Source organism: Siniperca chuatsi, linkage group LG16, assembly GCF_020085105.1.
Source record: "Siniperca chuatsi isolate FFG_IHB_CAS linkage group LG16, ASM2008510v1, whole genome shotgun sequence".
In the NCBI taxonomy this organism is placed as follows: domain Eukaryota; kingdom Metazoa; phylum Chordata; class Actinopteri; order Centrarchiformes; family Sinipercidae; genus Siniperca; species Siniperca chuatsi.
The window spans coordinates 8,371,617-8,392,300 of NC_058057.1; the positions used below are offsets into that span (position 1 = coordinate 8,371,617).

Below are 20,684 nucleotides of genomic sequence, written 5' to 3' on the forward strand. Positions count from 1 at the left end.
GCACAAGGTTTTGACCTCGGTGCTCAACAGCAAAGAGGATGGAATAAAGCTGCAGAAATAATATTGTTTTACTTTTGTTTCTGAACAAAAGCATTCTTTACTGTGCATATGTTTTACTAGCATCATGTGCTGTGCTGTGTGTCACAGCCTTGGTTTTCACAGTGACTATTTATATTGGCTTGCTTGCTATTTACCCTCCCCTGTCACACTCATACACATGATAAATCAATAATTATGCACATAACATTGACAATGCGTCCCACTCATCCTTATTAAGTCATTAAGGTAATTAGCTAATTGTGCAGGGCTATCACTATTTGTGTAGCTAATCCCTCTGGTCAGACGTGTCTGTATATGTACTAAGCCATTGCTTGACAGCCACTGACCTTAACTGGATTCAGTATCAGTGGGCCTACTGTCTAATGTTAGCTTTTAAAGTATAATATTTGCATATATTACACATTATATGTGTAACATCATAGTCATAATAAGGAAAACACATCCACTTTCATTTATTCTCAAAATCGTTCACAGTGTAGTCACACATTCATCATGTCTTTCCTCAGGTACACAGAGTTTTCATTAGAGTGTGTTTTCAAATTGTCTCCAACTGAGTGGATACGTCGTGACACATAAAGGAGCTTTAACAAAGAGTCTTTGTATGTCTGCATCTGTCCGAGTCTGCCTGTACTACACACACACACACACACACACACACACACACACACACGTTTGTTTCACTATCCCCGTGGGGGACAGTCATTGACATAATGCTTTTCCTAGCCCCTTACCCTAACCTTAACCATCCCACCTAAATGCCTAACCTTAAGCCTTGCCCTAATCCTAACTTTAACCTAACTGTAACCTGTACCCTAAAACCAAAGTCTTAACCCTCAAAAAGCAGTCTCTACCCATAGGGACTTTAATTTATGTCCCCACGGTGACACAAGTCCCCATGAGTTAGTGTGCATTCAGGTTAAAGTCCCCACCGGGATATAAGAACATGAAACACACACACACGCATTTGTGCTCGCACCGACACACACATAAACAGACAGGAACACACAGGCATTTGTTCAAAGCTATTATTATGCATGTGGGCACAGCTTCTCTGACATATTCTCTAATTCTCTATTCCGCTATTTTGTGTGTGCGCTTGAGTGTATGATTTTGTATGTGTGTGTGTGTGTGTGCAGCGTGCATGTGCATGAACATTGGCAATGGCAAAGCAACATCTTTGCAGTTTGTGTGTCAGATTATTCTGTTTGAGGGTGAGATTGTCTCCATAGCAAAGAGTGGAGGCTGCTAGATCCAAGTTATTTTTGTCAGTTTTATTATTCAGTATAAGATATTGGATTTCAGTATTTAGGGATATGTTCATGTCTGTTATTTTCTCCCTCTCTACTGTTAATGAACTGCCTTGCTGAATATGTAGCTGACATCTCAGTGTTAGTATTGATGAGAGCAAAATGTTCACACGTAGGTTAAATAAGGCTTACATAAAGACAAGGCAGATTTTGATTCATGTCCTTAGTACCTTGCAATGTCTTGAACTTGGAAGAGTAGAATAATTAAATACACTCTTTGAAATTGATGAATTAAAGGTTCAGTGTGTAACATTTAGGAGGAGCTATTGGCAAAAATGGAATATAATATTTCTAAGTATGTTTTCATTAGTGTATAATTACCTGAAAATAAGAATCGTGTTTTCCATACCTTAGAATAAGCTGTTTATATCTACATAGGGAGAGGGTCCCCTTCCATGGATGTTTCTACAGTAGCCCAGAATGGACAAACTAAACACTGGCTCTAGCGTTTCACGCCCACCACAGGCGCTAACATTACCCTAAACTCTGATAGCATCCAGGACCAGCTTCCACACAGTGGGGAAATACTACACAGTAGGAATGCTATTGCTAGTGAGTGCTAATGATGTGCTCTTAGGCCTTGGAGTTACTACTGTAAACTATTAGTCAGACATGCTTATGATATTGGCTTACGTTAGAGCAGAGAAACACTCTGTCTTATATACTCTTTACACTTTTGCTTGTTTGTTTTTGACTTTGGAAAGGCTATAAAAGTACACTGTCCTCTAAAGTAGGTACAACTGTGACTTCGTGGTAGAGCGGGTCGTCCACCAATCGGATCCCGGCTTCCCCCAGCCCACAGGTCGAAGTGTCCTTGGGCAAGATACCGAACCTCAAATTGCTCCTGAGGGCTGTACCTTCGGTGTGTGAGTGTGTCTGAATGTTACTTTCTTTCAGCTGCCATCAGTGTATGAATGTGTGTGAATGAGGTGTGATATGTAGTTGAAGCACTTTGAGAAGTCGCTATATAAGTACCGTCCATTTACCATTTAACTCACTGCAGAGTTTGGTTGTAATTGCGGCCCCATGCACACAGCTTCAACCTGTTTGAAGCTTGACAGGTCTGCTTTGCCTAGCTACGTTTCCAACCCTGAATGGGAAATCACTGTTTAGGGTAGGGGTTTAGCAAATGGTCATTTACATTGTGGTGCTTCTTTCTTTTTATACGAATCCATTCTTTATTCTGCATGGGTTTTATTAATGCCGTGTGCCATGTGGATCTCACCTCCTTCTCAGTTTGTGCTGTGAACTGAAAAGGATTTTGCAACAGACAACTCACAGATATAGTATTCTTACAACCATTGGAAATCATCCTAAAAAATCATGAAGACCCTGTATAAAAATATTATAGCACATTCTTTCTTTGCAGGTTTGCCAGGTTGTCATTTTATTAAATATGGTTGTTTCTCTGTTCTTGTTCTGTGGAAAACAGACACACTTATTAAGTCAGATTTACCGAAGCTCAGCTGGTGACATCAGAAGTGGAGCCTGGAGGATTTTCACCCTGTAATTTTCTCTCAGATGCACTTACAAAGAGAATGAAGATGCCTATACCATCCCCCTAAATCAAGCATCATATAGTGTCCACAAGTCGTTCTCCCTCTTGGCTGCTTGCAGTTTTCACCTGAGTTAATCGGTTTACGAAAAATCTCATCTTTCTGTCTTTTGTCATTTTTGTGTACTGCACTTGCTGTGATTCCCGACAGGAAAAACATAAACCTGCTGAGCTAAAATAAAATACCGAGCCCTGGATCGACTTGTTTTACTACAACAATACCAACCACCTACAGGCCTGGACAACATCAGGGTGTGAAAATGTCCTCATGTCTGCATCTATGCTTGGACAATGTGCAGCAAGCCCCAAAGTAAACAGCAGTCTCACATAATAGGTTTCATCTCAGACTCACAACACCATCCATTCAGCTAGAGATAGGTCTGTTTGTAACAAGGTCTTTTGGGAGGTTTTGTCTTCTATTTGTCGTGGTAATGAATGAAAGCAGTGTCAAAGATAAAGGCTATTGAATGGCATATAATATGGCTGTGAATGAGAGTGTCATTGATAGTCTAATTGTAAAATTAAGTATTCTGCATAGAAGGTAAACATTCAATTATCCATGAATTCGGCCTCTCGCTTAATTTTCTACATGACACCCAGTATTACTACTACTACTGTTAGACTTAAACCAAGAAACACCCATTTTATTATAGCTATTTTTTCTCATTAATGTCCTTTACAGTGACAGATACAATATGGATGTGGGTAGAGTCATAGTGAGAATTGTAAAGTACTGCAGATGAGTGGAAATTGCAGTTAGGGGTTAAGTAGCATGTAGTGCATCAGGCATTTAAGGCTTGGATACAAGGGCTCTAGGCAGTCTTTTTTATCACCATGGAAACGGAATTCCTCACGGGGGAACATTCCGGCACGCTGAGCTTGGTCCAGATGTGAGACTTCAGCAAACTATTATGCATCATTCATGTAGCCATGTTCTTGACAGGATAGTGGGCTGAGAGGGTTTCGATTCTAAGCTGTAGCTGCTGGGGGTCAGCTTGCTTGCGGATGGAAAAGATGTATTACGTAGTCATAAATTCAGTCTTGTACACCACCCAAATCTTTTTTTTTTCAGAAAGGCAGTCCTCAGTGTCAATTTGTCCTCACTCGTCTCACCCTCTCAGCCTTTTGTATCCTTTCAAAAGGATTCACGCTGTTTCCCCTATCTGTCCACACTAGTCTCTGCCAGCCGGTTGTTCATGATGCCAAGGGCGCCCACCCCTCCCGAGAATCCGTTCTGACGTGAACTGGAGCTGGACTGGCGCGGGTGCCCGATGGCCATCTCTGAAAGCTGCTTCTGCATAATAGCCAGATTCACCTGCAGGAAGGGAGAGAGATAAAGAAATGAACAGATGAGAAAATATTTGCTGTCTTTGTTTGGAAGAGGTATGTGCAACATGTGAAGCCTTGCGAAACGAGGCTATAATACAATGTGTTGGCGGCAGTCACATCTGATTTCACAGGTGTGATATAAGGCTACCAGATGGTGTTTTTCCTCTCCTTTTGTGTGCCAATTTTAGTGAACAAAGACGACAAATACTGAACAAGAGTGACTGACAGAAACTAGATATTTACTCTCCCACACACCAACCTTTCCCTTTTATTTTCTGCAAAGCAATGTAGAGAATGTACACAACTGATGTGTAATGCTGTTTTACATGTGTTCAGCCAATATTAAAGCTAATGGAATTGCCATTAAATTTGGTACAGACCTTCATGTTCCCCTCAGGGTGAATTTTAATCACTCTGGTAATCCCCTGATATTTCATCTAGTATCATCATCAGGTCAAAATTTAATTGTGTCCAATACTTTGGTTTATGACCAAATACCTGCAGAACTAATGACATTCCCATCAGCCTCAGCTGTACTTTGTGTTTAGCGCTAATTAGCAAATGTTAGCATGCCGACATGCTAAACTAAGGTGGTGAACATGGTGAACAGTACCTGCTTAGCATCAGCATGTTAGCATTGTCATTGTGAGCATGTTAGCATGCTGAAGTTAGCATTCATCTCAAAGCACTGCTGTGCAGTACAGCCTCACAGAGCTAGCATGGCTGTAGACTCTTAGTGTTGTTATTACTAAAACAATGAGCCTTAATCATAAAATGTTTGTACCTACAGATTTGATTATTAATCATAATTAATATCATCATCAATATTTTGGTACCTATACAGAAAGTAAGGCAAATTAATTTGGATACTGAATAGCTCTTTAAAAATATCAGAAATAAACATATTTGTACCTGAGTTGCCATGTTTGAATAAGCTGCCTTGTTGCTTCTCAAAATCAGGTGGTATGTGATGAGTGTGAGATTGCAATTTTGTGAGTTTACAATTTACAAAGACATGTATTCAGTGTAACTCCCCACATTTGGGGCTGTGAACCTCAAGAGATGTGAAGGAGATATTTGGATGCGGAGTAATGATGATTTAAAAAAATAAAAATAAAAAATTCTTTGTGGTCTTTGCATTGTGCCTCCCTTCTGCCAAACCCTCTCTCTCTCTCTCTCTCTCTCTCTCTCTCTCTCTCTCTCTCTCTCTCTCAAAACCTAACATGGCAGCGGCGGATGACTGCCCACCATTGAGTCTGGTTCTGTCCAAGGTTTCTGCCTGTTAAAAGGAAGTTTTTTCTTGCCACTGTCGCCAAATGCTTGCTCATGGTGGGATTTGTTGGGTCTCTGTAAATAATATTATAAAGAGTACGGTCTAGACCTGCGCTATAGGAAAAGCGCAATGAGATAACTTCTATTATGAATTGGCGCTATATAAATAAAATTTTATTAAATTTAGCTTAACTTCTCTTTAAGTTATCTTAATTCTTAAACTTGAAATGACCACAAAGTAATTTAATTGCAACAAGATGTGACGTCGTGTCCAAACTCCAGTGTTATAATGTTGAACTATTTTATTTTTCTCAGTAAATGGCCCTGAACTGTTGACCTCTTCATATTCACGTTGCCACTAAAGCAGATCATCATTGTTCAGCTGTCCCTGATTGAAAATGAGAAGGCCAGAGTGTTACGTGGTGCAGCAGCAACATTCTAACTTGAAATGTGTGAAATGTCTAGTCTCCATCTCTCTCCCTCCACCCCTCCCATTCTTGTCTCTCGCTTATTCCTCTCTCCACAAGTACAATATGTACAAAGCCAGTTTCTCAGACTTTATGGACATCTTTTTAGAGTGAATGCCCAGACAGACTAGGCCGATATTCAGACTGAAATGCCATTTTTGTTCACTTCATTCATATATATATATTATTATACTGTATATATTTTATGAATTGCTGAACATATCGGTAGGCTGCAATCCAGAGGTCTGGAAGCAGGCTACAGACAGACAGGACAATACCAGTCAAATTTGCTGTCAGTCGACACACTGTAATATGAATTCCTATTCCAGGCATCTTGCTAAGGAGCATTCGTGCAGGGCATTTTTTTAATGCGTATGCTATAGAAAAGCAGACAAAGAGTCTACAACAATGTCATCATGCTAACATGCTCACAATGACAATGCTAACACGACGATGTTTAGCAGGTATACTGTTTACCATGTTCACCATCTTAGTTTAGCATGTTAGCATTTTAACATTTGCTAATTAGCACTAAACACAAAGTACAGCTGAGGCTGATGGGAATGTCATTAGTTTTGCAGGCATTTGGTTATCAACCAAAGTGTTGGACAAATTGACATTTTGACCTGATGATGGCGCTAGATGAAAAGTTAAGTAATCACTAAAGTTATTACACTTCATCCTGATGGGGACATGAGTGTCAGACAATTCACTTCAAAACCACAAATGTCAACCTGTTGGTGTCACTAGAGAGGGGAATCACTGATGTCATCAGGATTCATCACCTGTGAACATTGAATGTCTTTACAAAATTTTGTGCCACTCCATCAAGTAGATGTCGAAATATGTTGCTGAAAACTTAAGATGAAAAATAAGGCAATCACCAAAACTTTAACAGGCTGGGAAAGTTAAAAAGTACCATTTTTATTTATTGCCTTAATCTAATTTTGTGATAATAAAATGTTGGGATAATAACACACTATTGTTTAAGGTATGGTCATCTGGGATATTACATAATGTGCTAGTAGTCTACAGTAACACACGTTTCCACATCTGCTCTGTTCAGTTTCTGTCTTAACGTTTTACGTTGCTTTGATCTCATCCTTGCCACAGCATCACACCATTTAGTCAAATAGCTCCTTAATCAGAAAATTCCAATTTTGGTTTTTGATCCAGTTTAGAATAATCCTGGGGTGAGTGAGCAGCATGGTTCTGACATTCAACAGCGCACACTGCTCGTTCCTCTTGTCTGAAAAGAAGGGTAGCAGTTATGGAAATGTATGTAACACCTGACACCTCTGAGTGTCTACAAGGGCTGTTGAAGGGCTGATAGCAATGGAGTAAGGCCATTGATATTCAGAAAAATTTTACACATAATAAATATGTAGCCTAGAAAACAGCAGCAAAAAATAACCTGCTGCTTATATACTGTATATATATATACATACAGGAAGCCCTTATCAAAATATTAATCACACTATGTAACCTTTGTTAAACTATTATTGATCTTGCATATTTTCATTTTATTTAGACAATAACTAAGGCGATTTAACATTGGCTTCAGTAATAGGAAGTATGCACAGGCCATGATATTATATGTTACATGTATGTTAAGGAGAATCGTGCAGGAAAGCTGCAATAGAGCATTCAGAATTCAATACAGCTTATGATGAGGGAGATGACTGAGAGCAGAGTGTATACGGAGTTAATGACTGCAATAAACACAACTACAGGGAAACAAGATTATTGACCAAATGTTCTTTCTGCTGCTCATGTGAGCAGTTTAATCAAATTGCTCTTGGAGATAAATGAATACCTTGCATGTAATAACACGTGATTACTTTAGACAGATGGAATATCACACAAGATATCAGCCACAACCTGCTCCAGCCCTGAAGCTCTCACCTTGTTGGCTGCTAGAAAGTCCCTCATGGAGATCATCTCCCCGGACATCCTGCGCCCAGTGTCAGTCTCGCTCTCGTTGATGGCGTCTGTCTCGATGGAGGGGTCTCTGCGGGCACGCAGGTGACCCGGGGCCACAACGTTCCGTCGGGGGTGCCTGTGCGGGTGGTGAGCCCTCCTGGGGAAACAGCAGCGGCAGGGGGCCTCCAGCCTCCTCAGCAGCCAGTTGAGGACCTGCTTGATGACGATGGAGATGACGTTGAAGAGGGAGTAGATGCAGCAGACGCCAGTCAGGATGAAGAAGAAGTTGCCCAGCCGATATGCGGCCGTGGCGTGGCCCTCGTAGATGACCCGCTGGCTGCTCACCATGTCTCCAAAACCGATAGTGCTGAAGGCCACAAAGCAGAAGTAGAGCGAGTCCAGGTAGCCCCAGCCCTCGGCTGCCGAGTACATGAGTGAGGCACAGCAGGACACCAAGATGGCTGCCGCTCCTAGAATGAGCATGACACAGTAGACCGAAGGCTTCCAGCCAGCCAGATCCTGTCCTTTTCCTCCTCCACTTCCCCCAGCACCACCTGCTTTGTTTCCCTCAGAGACTCGCTGGCCATTTTGTGGGAGCACAGCTTTGTTATGGCGTCGCTCGTGACAGGACTTAAGGACGACGGCGATGATGGTGATGACACGCTCCAGGAAGAGGTTGAAGAAGAGGATGGTGGCTGCGCAGCCGAGCAGGCCGTAGAACATCAGGAAGACTTTTCCTCCAATGGTGGCAGGAGTGGTCATCCCAAACCCTGGGATACACACAGAAACATTATGCAATAAGTAGAAATCTACATAGTAATACTGGTATTAAATAAGATTAAATGAGGTGAATGCTAGGAAGAGTAGTTGTACTTTAATTCTCCAATTTCTTGTCATAGCAAGTGTCTCTGAATAAAACAATAGAATAAAAGCATTCTTCACTTGAAAAGTCTTACTCAGTGCCTCCATTTTCTTTCACACACACACACACACAAATATAACACAGTGCTCTAAGTAAATAAATGGATTATTTGTAGAGAAGATGAGTGTGGCCATTGCCTCCAGCTGCTTTGACTTACCTTTTAAACCAAACGCATGTCCTCTCTGTCTTTAACAAAGATTGCTAATTACTGATCTCCTCTTCTTCTAAGTGAAAATTATACTCACACAACTGCCTCAGTCCACTGGGTTGCCATTGGTGACGCACTCTCCCTCTCTATCTGTCTTTGTCACTCACACACTTTAAGAGCTGAGGTGTTTTCAGTCCAAGCACATCACTGCAATCAGTCCCAAAGTGTCGGTTTGTCTAACATTTCACTGTATTCCCTATAGTTATTTGGCAACTGAAAGATCCACTGGAGCCACTTCACTTCTCAATTTTGATCATTTTCTCATATTTGTAAAGGTTCAAACCCATGGTTTTACTGTGAGGGGAACTGAGAGACTGTTTGTGTGTGACTTCTCCTTTGTCTCTTGTGAACTGGCAGATGAACAAAATGGGACTCAAATTGAGAGGTCTTTCTATCGATTGCACCAATCTCAGTGATGTCTCCTTTTCATCCCTCATTTAACACTGAAAGCTGAATGCAGCTCTGTCTGTCTGTTCTCCTTTTTCAGTTTATTACATTCATAAACGTGTTGAATATTTGAACACTTACTGCAATTTTTATGCCGATTACACAGTTACATGCACCATGTTTTGTGGTGTGATAAATTGATTGTTTACAGGTACCTAAGCTGTAAATTCCTACATCTTGAGAGCCCTATTCACTAGAAAAACAAACATAAATGTTACTGTATCTCGTGCCATGAAAAAGATACTCTGCAGCATGACTAATTGCCACTGTGCCAGAGGCAGGCTTCTTGTGGAGAATTTGATTGCCTCCACATTCAAATTCTTTCTCAAGGTGCTAATTGGGCTGAAGTTTTCTTCCAAACACGACGATAAAGCCAAATGGGCTGGATTTAATAGATGTGTTTTTCTTTCCTTCTTGTTTCGTAAGCTTGGTTAAATGTGATATTGATGAGTCACTTGACCTGTTTAATAAAATATACAGAGTAAATGAAGGAGAGAAAATAGTTTGCTAATGTGTCAGTAAGACCTCGGTGTCAGGATGGCAGTCTGGCATAAAAGCTCTGAACATGGTTGGTGTTAATGGGTGCGCTGGGTTATGCTACATAGTCCTCACTTTTAACTCCACAAATGCAACCTCAGTCACTCAAGAAAAACATTTAAACCAACAGTTTTGGGGAATTATTCTCATTCGCTTTCTTGCTGAGAGTTAGATGAGAAGCTCGATACCACTCTCATATTTGTCAAATATGGTAAATATGAAGCTACAGCCAGCAGTTGGTTAGCTTAGCGTAGCAAAAAAGACTAGAAACGGGGAAACAGCTAGCTTGGCTCAGACCGAAGGTAACAAAATCCCCACCACCACCTCTAAAGCTCACTAATTAACATGTTTTATCTTCCTGAAGTCTTGTTGTCACCGTGAGGTTGCCAGTGAACTCAACTAACCTCCTACAAAACCACAACTTGTCGTTTTTACACTTCAGTTTTTGTACAGATTAAATCAACTGGAAATAGAGTGTTAATTAGTGACCTTTGGAGGTGTTGGTAGACCGATTTTGTTACCTTTGGACAGAGCCAGGTTAGCTGTTTCCCCCTGTTTCTAGTCTGTGTGCTAAGATAAGCTAGGCTAACTGGCTGCTGGCTGTAGCCTTAAAGTGTTGTGAAGTGGGAGGTGCTGCTGGTTTCCGGAAGTTTTTCTCCCCATTCTCTAATCCCATCTCAATTTTTCATTGAACAATATCGTCAGTGTTAAACATAGAATTGTAGGACTCTCCCAGATGATGTAACAATTCTATAGGTTTATGTTATGTCAACTACTTGTACTTATCTCGACTTTGTTTCTGAGAAATCATGTCATCTTTGTCTTTGAATTTGTGAACAATACACATTGCCATTTTTGCAAAATTGACCCAAAATCCAAAAGTGACTTCAGCTGCATATTTTATATTTATATTTAAATTTTCTCAACACCAGACTTTAGCGTCGACCATTAGCGGTGCACGTTAACAGAATTTGATGCTCGGTGATTGGATGTGTTGGACTTTTTTGGCGATTCACTTAAGTATCTACGTCAGTGGAACTCTTACATGTGCATATGTGCCGACCACGCATTGCAAGATAAACAAGCTACAGTGCTCTCTTGTACTCTTCCATGTATTCATCCAAACGCTGACGCACACAGTACTCTCCTTGTGGATGCAAAATAATGTCTTTGTGAAGGGTTTTCCCTTAAGCTATATACTGTACATACTCCAAAAACAGAGATGAGAGTGTTAGATAAACAGAAGATGAAAATCATAAAGACTGATTGCTTAGATTAATGAGAGTTGACATAAATGAAATATTAGAAAATCTCTTTGATTGTTGACTTCAGTATCAGAGTAACAAGCGGAACTGTTACAACCTTCAACTGGACCTTGCAGCACAGTCAATGATTGTGGAACCATATGTCAAAGCATTTTGAAGCTGACTGCCTTCCTTATTTCATGTCACAGAACAGCTTCTTCTCTTCTCTCTACTTGACTGCTACTTGATGAAATGAAACCTTTACTACTCTGTCCGAGGTCTCGGGGAAAGTGCAGGAGGGCTGCCAGTACAGCAGAGGAAAACTATTTCTTTGAAATAGGCATTTTGAAAATTGTCAGTGGCATCAGGAATCATGGGAGAATCACAGGATTCATCTTGTGATCCCCTCTCTTTTCAGGCCACCATCAATCAGAAAAATCTTTCTAAAAACACAGGGAATTAAATTGAATGAAGAGAGTATCTCATGATAAAACCCTGGTCCTTCCTCACTATAACTCATTTAAATGGTGATGGTCTATGCCAGTCATCTAATCAAAGGGCCTGTCAAGCTGTCAATCAACATGAATCAGCTCATGCCAAGCAAAGATGTGGAAATGGCACTACCCGTCAGGTACTGAGAAGAAAAAAGCAAATTAGAACAAATGGAGTGTGCAAGTATGCATCAGAGGTACCGACAACAGGTTAGAGGGATGGCTCTGTTTCTCTACTCTGTCTGCCATACTGACACCGATGCCTCTAGTGCTCTCAGACAGACAGACTGGACACAGCCAGTGCTCAAATGGAGAAGTGGTTGTGAGGGACAAATCTTGCACTGATGCAGGCATTACATTGCCTTTTTTTTCTCAGTCTAGTTTTTTTTTTTTTTAACCCAATGAATCAAATTTCAAGTACAAAGACTAAGAAATGTTGCACAGCTGATGTTACTTTAAAAATGACTGGAAGTGGATCTGTTAACAGTAAACATACATGTATGTTCATGAACAGATACAAAAAAAGAGGTCTATTTGAACACAGACATTTCTCGCAACTGAATTTGGACTTGACAAGCGGAGATGAAACTAATAGCAAAAAGTATTTTGCAAGCAACATTATGCTGGTTATTAGGTTTCATCTGCAATGTGTTAAAGTGTGATTAAACCTGGCTTCTAACACCCGTTCAACACAAAATACAGTGGGGGGGGATCATTTTGTCATTTCGGCTCATGAAAAGTGAGTAATAAATGGCCTTGATATGGGAGAGTTTGTTGAGAGTGTGCAAAAGAAGGAAAACTATGCAAGACATCATTTGTGACACAGTGAGTCACATTATAGGGGAAATAAAAGAAGCTGTAATAACATACAAACGCACACAACAGACAAAGCATACACACGCGTTAATAACTGATGATGTCCTCAAAGAGAGGTTTAATGGTGGGTTTTAAAATGTATATATTTTCATTAAAAGGTGATAGAGCTGAGTGAGAAAATAGCATTTTACACTGTTTTCAAATGCCTGTTTCTCCATCTCACCAATGGTTGATACCACAGTTCCCACGAAGTAAAAAGCGCCCGTGAAGTCCCATCGAGGTCTGATTGTGTCCACACGGATACCCGCTACGTTCGCCTCCTCGTAGTTCCTGAGGAAGTTATTCAGGTCCTTCTTACTCAGGTTATACTTCTGGCTGAAATGCTCGAACCTCTGCGCCCAGCGCTCCTTCGCCTCTCGCTCCTTTGGCTGCTCCAGCGCTGAGAAGACAGCGGCCCCACAAAGGAGATAGATTATGATGAACAACGCCAGCAGCAGGAACCTCGCGTTATCCTCGTTTATTGGACCGGAGCCGCAGCAGCAACCGCTCCTACATGCCATTATGTTGCTGTTGTCACCGTGGTGCAGCTGCAGTCTTGGACCTGTGGCATGGTGGTCTCGAATAAAACGCACAGTCCTCTGAAGAAACGTTGACAAGATGTTTTGGGGGGGTTTTTTATGACAGAAAAGTCTTGCGCAATACAATTAAATTGTTTTTCAGGGAGGTTATAATCGAGTTGCCCATGGCTGTTGATTTGGCATTTTGGTCATGAGCTTCCACACCGTTCAGCCAAACGCGTCCTCTAAAAGACTCCTCAGTTCATCTCCACCAGCTGCACTCTGAAGGTCTGGGCTGCCAAGATGCTCAGAGAGGAGCAGAGAGCCGCGCAGCAACCTGTGGATGTGTGGAGTCGTGCTGTTGTGCTCTCCGGTCCCGCGTCTCCAAAGAAGTCCACACCCCTGAGCGCGCGTTTTACGCACCGCCGATTGACCGCCAACATACGGTTGAACTCACAGCCTCTGTCCATTCATCACCGTATGGGAAGTCTGTTTTATCAGATCTGCTAAATTCCATGATAATTTCCCCATTTCAGCTTGTAAAAGGCACCACGAGAGCCGAATCTGATAATGAGTCCCGGACTGGCCGCAAAATGTTCTACCTGATCCCAACTTTGGAGGTTTCATTCTGACAATATAGAGCGCGTTTGTATAGTGAGATCAATATCACTTGACCTTTCCGGGTTCTGGTGAGGGATTCATGCTCCTGCCCATGCTTACCCGGGGACGATGTGAGCAAATGTCAGAACGGAACGACTCTTCGAAATAAATAATTCAGGATCACAGGGGCAACAGAAGAGCTATTTCTGTAAAGCTGGGAATTTAACAACATGATGACGCGCCCGAGGCCGAGCAGAATATCACACAACCATCCATACTGCCACTTCCGTAACAGTAATGCTTCTCTTCCCTCTTTAGTGCTGATCCATCTCCGTCTAGACATGGTGTCACATCGCCCACATTGACCTTCATCTTAGACACTTCACCTGAAAACTGACATTTATCCTAGACACCCCAGCTTCCCACTATGCAAGTATTTTGGCTTGTTTATCCTTAAGACTAGTTTCAATTCCCCATTTGTTGAAGATCATGCCCACTTCACAGTTCACGGCTCATTCTCAGGTCATCTAGTACTTTTCTGCGGATCACGCAGTGTGCACACAGTTTCTGTGTTCTCACCACATTGCAACATGCCTGCAGGGCACAGAGATGGTCACTCACCCTTATAAGCAGTTGTAGCATCTTAATGCAGGTTGATACCACACACTTTACTAAGTCGTCTTGATAAACTTACAGCATGTACAGCAAAAATGAAACGTGCACAAAGCAACCCAAAAAAGTGTTAACTGGACCAATTATTAGCGTTACACAGAAGCCCAGATTGTATTATTGCAATATTGTCTCTTTGCAGTCTTTTAAAGTGAGCATCACTGAACGGCTACTGCTACTTGTCATAAGAATTGCGAGCTTCTAGTAAAGTAAAAAAAAAAAGTAATATATTCACGCATTGATAATATAGCCTAGTTGTTCATGATTTCAACACATACAAGTGACACAATTTGTATTAATTTGAAACAATAATAGATCACCAAATGAAACGTTTTGGATATTCCCTTTCAAAAAGGTAAACCGCAAGATGAAGTTATGGCAAATGGTGAATATTATCATTAGCAACATTAAAATACAGTATTAATAGCTAAGTAACTTGATTATGATTGTATTTATACCTTAGGTTATTGTTAAATCAACATTACTACATGATTCTGCACTTCTTAAGGACACCAGAATGGAAGTGATTTTCCGTGTCCTATAGCTGCAACAGAACGACCACCTGCCTTTGAATAGCAGTTCATCAGCTTGGACTGTTACCTGTGATTGTTCCTGGTTGTGGCTACAGCAAGAGTGCAGGGAAATCCATTTTAAACTGAACAAATATTTAAACAGATGGCATGCTATAGTCATACTGTACTATACTATATTACTATTGTACTATACTACCATACTATACTATACTATACTATAACATACTATACTACTACTGTACTATACTACCATACTATACTATACTATACTATACTATAACATACTATACTACTACTGTACTATACTACCATACTATACTATACTATACTATACTATACTATACTATACTATAACATACTATAACATACTATACTACTACTGTACTATACTACCATACTATACTATACTATACTATACTATACTATACTATAACATACTATACTACTACTGTACTATACTACCATACTATACTATACTATAACATACTATACTACTACTGTACTATACTACCATACTGTACTATACTATACTATACTATACTACTACTGTACTATACTACCATACTATACTATACTATACTATACTACTACTGTACTATACTACCATACTATACTATACTATACTGTACTATACTATACTATACTATACTACTACTGTACTATACTACCATACTATACTATACTATACTATACTATACTACTACTGTACTATACTACCATACTGTACTATACTATACTATACTATACTACTACTGTACTATACTACCATACTGTACTATACTATACTATACTATACTACTACTGTACTATACTACCATACTATACTATACTATACTATACTACTACTGTACTATACTACCATACTATACTATACTATACTATACTATACTATACTATACTATACTACTACTGTGCTGTACTATACTACCATACTATACTATACTATACTATACTATACTACTACTGTACTATACTACCATACTATACTATACTATACTATACTATACTATACTATACTATACTATACTACTACTGTACTATACTACCATACTGTACTATACTATACTATACTATACTACTACTGTACTATACTACCATACTATACTATACTATACTATACTACTACTGTACTATACTACCATACTATACTATACTATACTATACTATACTATACTATACTATACTACTACTGTACTATACTACCATACTATACTATACTATACTACTACTGCTGTACTATACTACCATACTATTCTATGCTATACTACTACTATATCATACTATACTATACTATACTATACTACTACTGTACTATACTACCATACTATACTATACTATACTACTACTGTACTATACTACCATACTATTCTATACTATACTACTACTATATCATACTATACTATAACGTACTATACTATACTACTACTGTACTATACTACCATACTATACTATACTATACTATACTATACTATATAACTACTATACTATACCATACCACACTATACTATACTTTTTACACTATACTATACTATACTATACTATACTATACCATACTACTATACTATACTATAGCACTGCAGTACAATACTGGTGTTCTATACTATACTATACTACTACACAGCACTGCAGTACAGTGTGTCCTTTGAAATGTGAGTTGTGTCTTGTTCCTCACAATGGAATATACAAATAGGCCACCCTGAAGCTGTTTCTTTCCCACAGCACTAAAGCACAAGCAGAAAGTTATTTAGTTAATTTCCACCCTGGGGAATGGGATATTGAATACGGTCTGTTACTGCTAAAGATTTGCTCATTGTGGAAGCTGTACTGTACCTCTCCACATGGGCTCCTTTGAGTTAAAGCATTTTGGAGATGGACAGCCAAACTGGTTCCCTCTAGTCTATCTTGTTGTCAATTATACTAAACACTTGCTGCTTTATTATGGTGCATCTTCCCAGAAGTGCTAACAAATGTAGAAGCTACAGAGCCCAGATGAAAATCAGCAATATGCTTTCCCCTGGGATGTGTTTATCTTCTTATCCACCCTTATCTGTGTGCACCTCTAATCTCGCTCTTACAGAAGATCTTGTTTCTTTTTAAATACTTCAAATGACTCTGCATTTACTTCCTGGAACTAGACTTTGTTTAGTCTTAGTATTACTAATAGCTAGCTGTCTACTGCATATAAATATTAGATTTATTTACCATTCTGTTCTTATTTCATGAAGCACTTGAGATTATTGAGCTGTGGTGGCTTTATTAATAATATAAATCATAGTAGACGGGCAGATGGGTGTTAAGTCAGCCCCCATTACATTTGTAAAGCTCTAATTATCTGTTCCCTGCACACAGGGGTCAGATCATTTCAGTTCAAGCAGTAAATATTTTATTAGCAGTCCATGACTTGTTTCAGTACACATTTGCTGACTTAAAGAGACCCAAACCCCACCCTTCTTTAGAATGGTTGAAGCAGTGGTTCTCAAACTGGGGGTGGGCCCACCTGGGTGGGGGCATAGAGCCACTGCAGGGGGGGCATGGATGACCAGGGGAAAAATATGGAGTGGAACTAAGTTGAATGAATATGATTTATGTAGTGAAATAAAAAAACCCAACTATCTATGCTATCGTGCTGACCTGAATCATTTGTTTTATTTCAATCAAATTCAACTGGGCTCCTTTTTTATTTGTTGCTCCCCCAATATTGCTAATGATTGATAAGGGGGTGGGGGTGGGGGACTTTTTCGGCTTCTGAAGGGGGGCATGACAGAAAAAGAACCACTGTGTTAAAGTGATTGTAGTTTGATAAACCAGCATAAAATGTAAATTTATAAACACTGTGATTACTAACAGGACTCAGCGTACATACACTATCCATTCATGTATGTGCATATATAGCCTTGATTACACTGTAGGTCATTAGTTGTGACAGAGTCTGGGCATTCATAATCATGCATGCAGGTGTGTATGCATGTCATTTTCTTATTTATGCTCACACAGACACAACTCCACATACATAAATCTTGCCTGTGTGTGCGGCTTTGATGTTGTTGCCTGCAGTAGCTGTCTCTTTCTTTGCACGTTTTTCAACCTACACATGGCCTCATTTTGTCCACAATTTTCTACTTCACATAATTTCGCCAATCTTCTACACAAAACTGCCACATTTAGAGGCATGTCATTTGAGTTTTAGACGTAGGGGTGCTCATTTTCTTACTTGTAATAATGCGTATTGCCTACTGTCACTCTGTATATTGTGTGGTAAAGAGCACTGGGGTGACTTCATGGTCTGTTCTAATCTTTAACAGGTCTGACGATTAGCTTAGCCTAGCAGCAGGGGGAAACAGCAAGTCCAGCTCTATCTAACATTCAACAATACAAAACAGACAACAAAAAAGTATAATAAATAATGAGAGAATGAGAAAGTCTAGTATAGTACATATTTTTGATCTGTGGCGAGAACCAAGCTAGCTGTGCCCCCCTACTTGCAGACTTTACACTCAGCTAGGCTAATCGCCTCCTGGTTCCAGCGCCAAAATAAATGCACAGACACGAGAGCGGTATCAATCTTTTCACCTAACTCTCGACAAGAAAGCAAATAAGCATATTCGTTTCAATTTTCCGCATGAAAAACCTGAGTGGAAATGCTGAAAATTTGGAAAAGAAAGTTTTTATGCTAGGAAAAATTGTGACAAAGTGCAATGTAAACAGACTTAGCGAATAAATCATGACGTACATGAAGCATGTGACTTAAACTTCACTCAAACTTCCACTGAAGACAAAAATAGCTGCAGACAAAAACATTGGATCTTCCTCAAATTATTACATGAAACAAACATACATTTCCATCACATTCTCTACATTGTTATCCACCATTTAAGGTTTGACTGGCACTCTTTTAAGTACACCATCTTGTTGTTCCCTCTTCTTCTGTAATGGTTCAATGGCACCCAACTGGAGAATTAGCGCCACCAGCCGGTTATCTCGATGCACTCCTATTATTCGCATAAAGGTAGTGAATTGAAAAGCACATTCATTTGTATTTTCTTTGAAATCAGTTTAAAATTCAACTAGAATCCAAAGGAAAGATACAATCCCTCTCATAATTCTGGTTTTAGTTACACATCCTGTCAGAATATGAGACACACAAGATGACTCGACTTACATGAAGAGTAATATTCTGAATACGATTTCTCAGATGGTCATATTTGGTAAAAACTGTTTATTTTAGTTTTTCATAACTTTCCATATGTCTATACACTGTCATTAATGTGCTAAAGTTTATCAAGAACTAAACCAAGAAGTACTTGGTGGAATATATTATTTTATATAGGATGCTGAAGCATGTAATCACTTTGTGAAATTTACTGTTGTTTTTTCTGGTAGGTATGAGATCTGTTTCCATGGAAATACATTGGGAATATTCAAATAAGGGTTATTCACGAGCTGAGTGTTAAGACAATGTCTAACCACAGTATTTTATTCATAATGCATGTGTATAATATCTGGATGTGCATGCTCACAGGCTTGTTTCTGATGTCATGTGATGACACTGTTGCAGCTGGCGACTACGACTCCACCACATTACCATGTAGTTTGCCAAGGTCAAAGCCATTTGTCATCAGCCTCTACATCTGTAAGTGGACACTTGCCCTGGTTTATAAGCAGCATCATTAGGGTAGTACTCTAATGATTTGCACACAAACACATGCACACATGCACATAAACATATAACAGATTTCTAAAGCAGGACCCTAATTTAAGCTCTTGGGTCTACAAGCATCCACACTGCTGAATCATCCTCAAGCAAGACACTGGATCTGAACAACTACTGCAGCTCCAGGGCAGTTGTTCTGTAGCTGATCCTGACCTTTGACCTCCCGGTGGAGCGTGGCAAGAAAAAAGAGAAATGTTTGTTGGAGTCAGGGTGTATTGAAAATCTAGATCCCAACACAAAAGATTCCAATGTAAAATCTTGGTCTGCAGCTGGACTCACCTCATGTTAGACAACCTCTCATATAAACAATATAACACTGATTCTCGTTCAGTAAATAGCTAGTTAATTTATTAACTGTACTGTACTAGTACTGAACAACATTGTCATGTTCCAACATTTTCAGGCACTTTGGTTGTAGTGATGCCTTAATACGCTCTCGTCTGTGCCTATAAATAGTGAATTAAGATCATTTGAGTTATACTCAAAATGTACTCGGATCTCGTGCAAGCACAGGCGTTGTTCAGGTGGTGTCTCACTCCATCTTCCTACTTCAATACACAACCTGTGTGATGATAGGTGGAAACTTGTAGTTCTTAAGTGATCTTCAATATGGGGTTTACTGTTTGTATACAAGCAAATGGACCATCTACCATCTTTTTCTTAGCTGGATATTGGGCCAGCATTTAGCACCACTGGTACTCCTGTATCTCTGCTTTTGGATAATTTTACGATTTTGTGTTTTGTCAGCAGGGATGTGTTTTGCTTTTTGTTTTTACTGGACAACAACGAAGCAAATTAAAATGTCATTCCATTTCAACTCAATCAGAAGAGTCAATTGAATTTTGGCAAACATATTCACAGTGCACATCTCTCTCTCTCTCTCTCTCTCTCTCTCTCTCTCTCTCTCTCTCTCTCTCTCTCTCTCTCTCTCTCTCTCTCTCTCTCTCTCTGGTAGGGAGACATCGATCCACTGAGCATGGGGTAACCATAGTAACTAGAAACTAGGTTACAAAGTACTGTATATAAACAACAGTAA

General features: G+C 39.7%; 1 protein-coding gene across 1 annotated transcript; it reads right to left on the minus strand.

Annotated features, from left to right (window-relative positions):
* Positions 1-2,729: 2,729 nt before the first annotated feature.
* Positions 2,730-14,095, minus strand: kcnk13b (potassium channel, subfamily K, member 13b). The gene is made up of 3 exons (XM_044169469.1): positions 12,802-14,095; positions 7,896-8,683; positions 2,730-4,237 (listed from the first exon to the last, which is right to left on the minus strand). Exons 1-3 carry the CDS (start codon positions 13,136-13,138, stop codon positions 4,082-4,084), a joined length of 1,281 nt encoding a protein of 426 aa, XP_044025404.1. The 5' UTR covers positions 13,139-14,095; the 3' UTR covers positions 2,730-4,081.
* Positions 14,096-20,684: the final 6,589 nt, after the last annotated feature.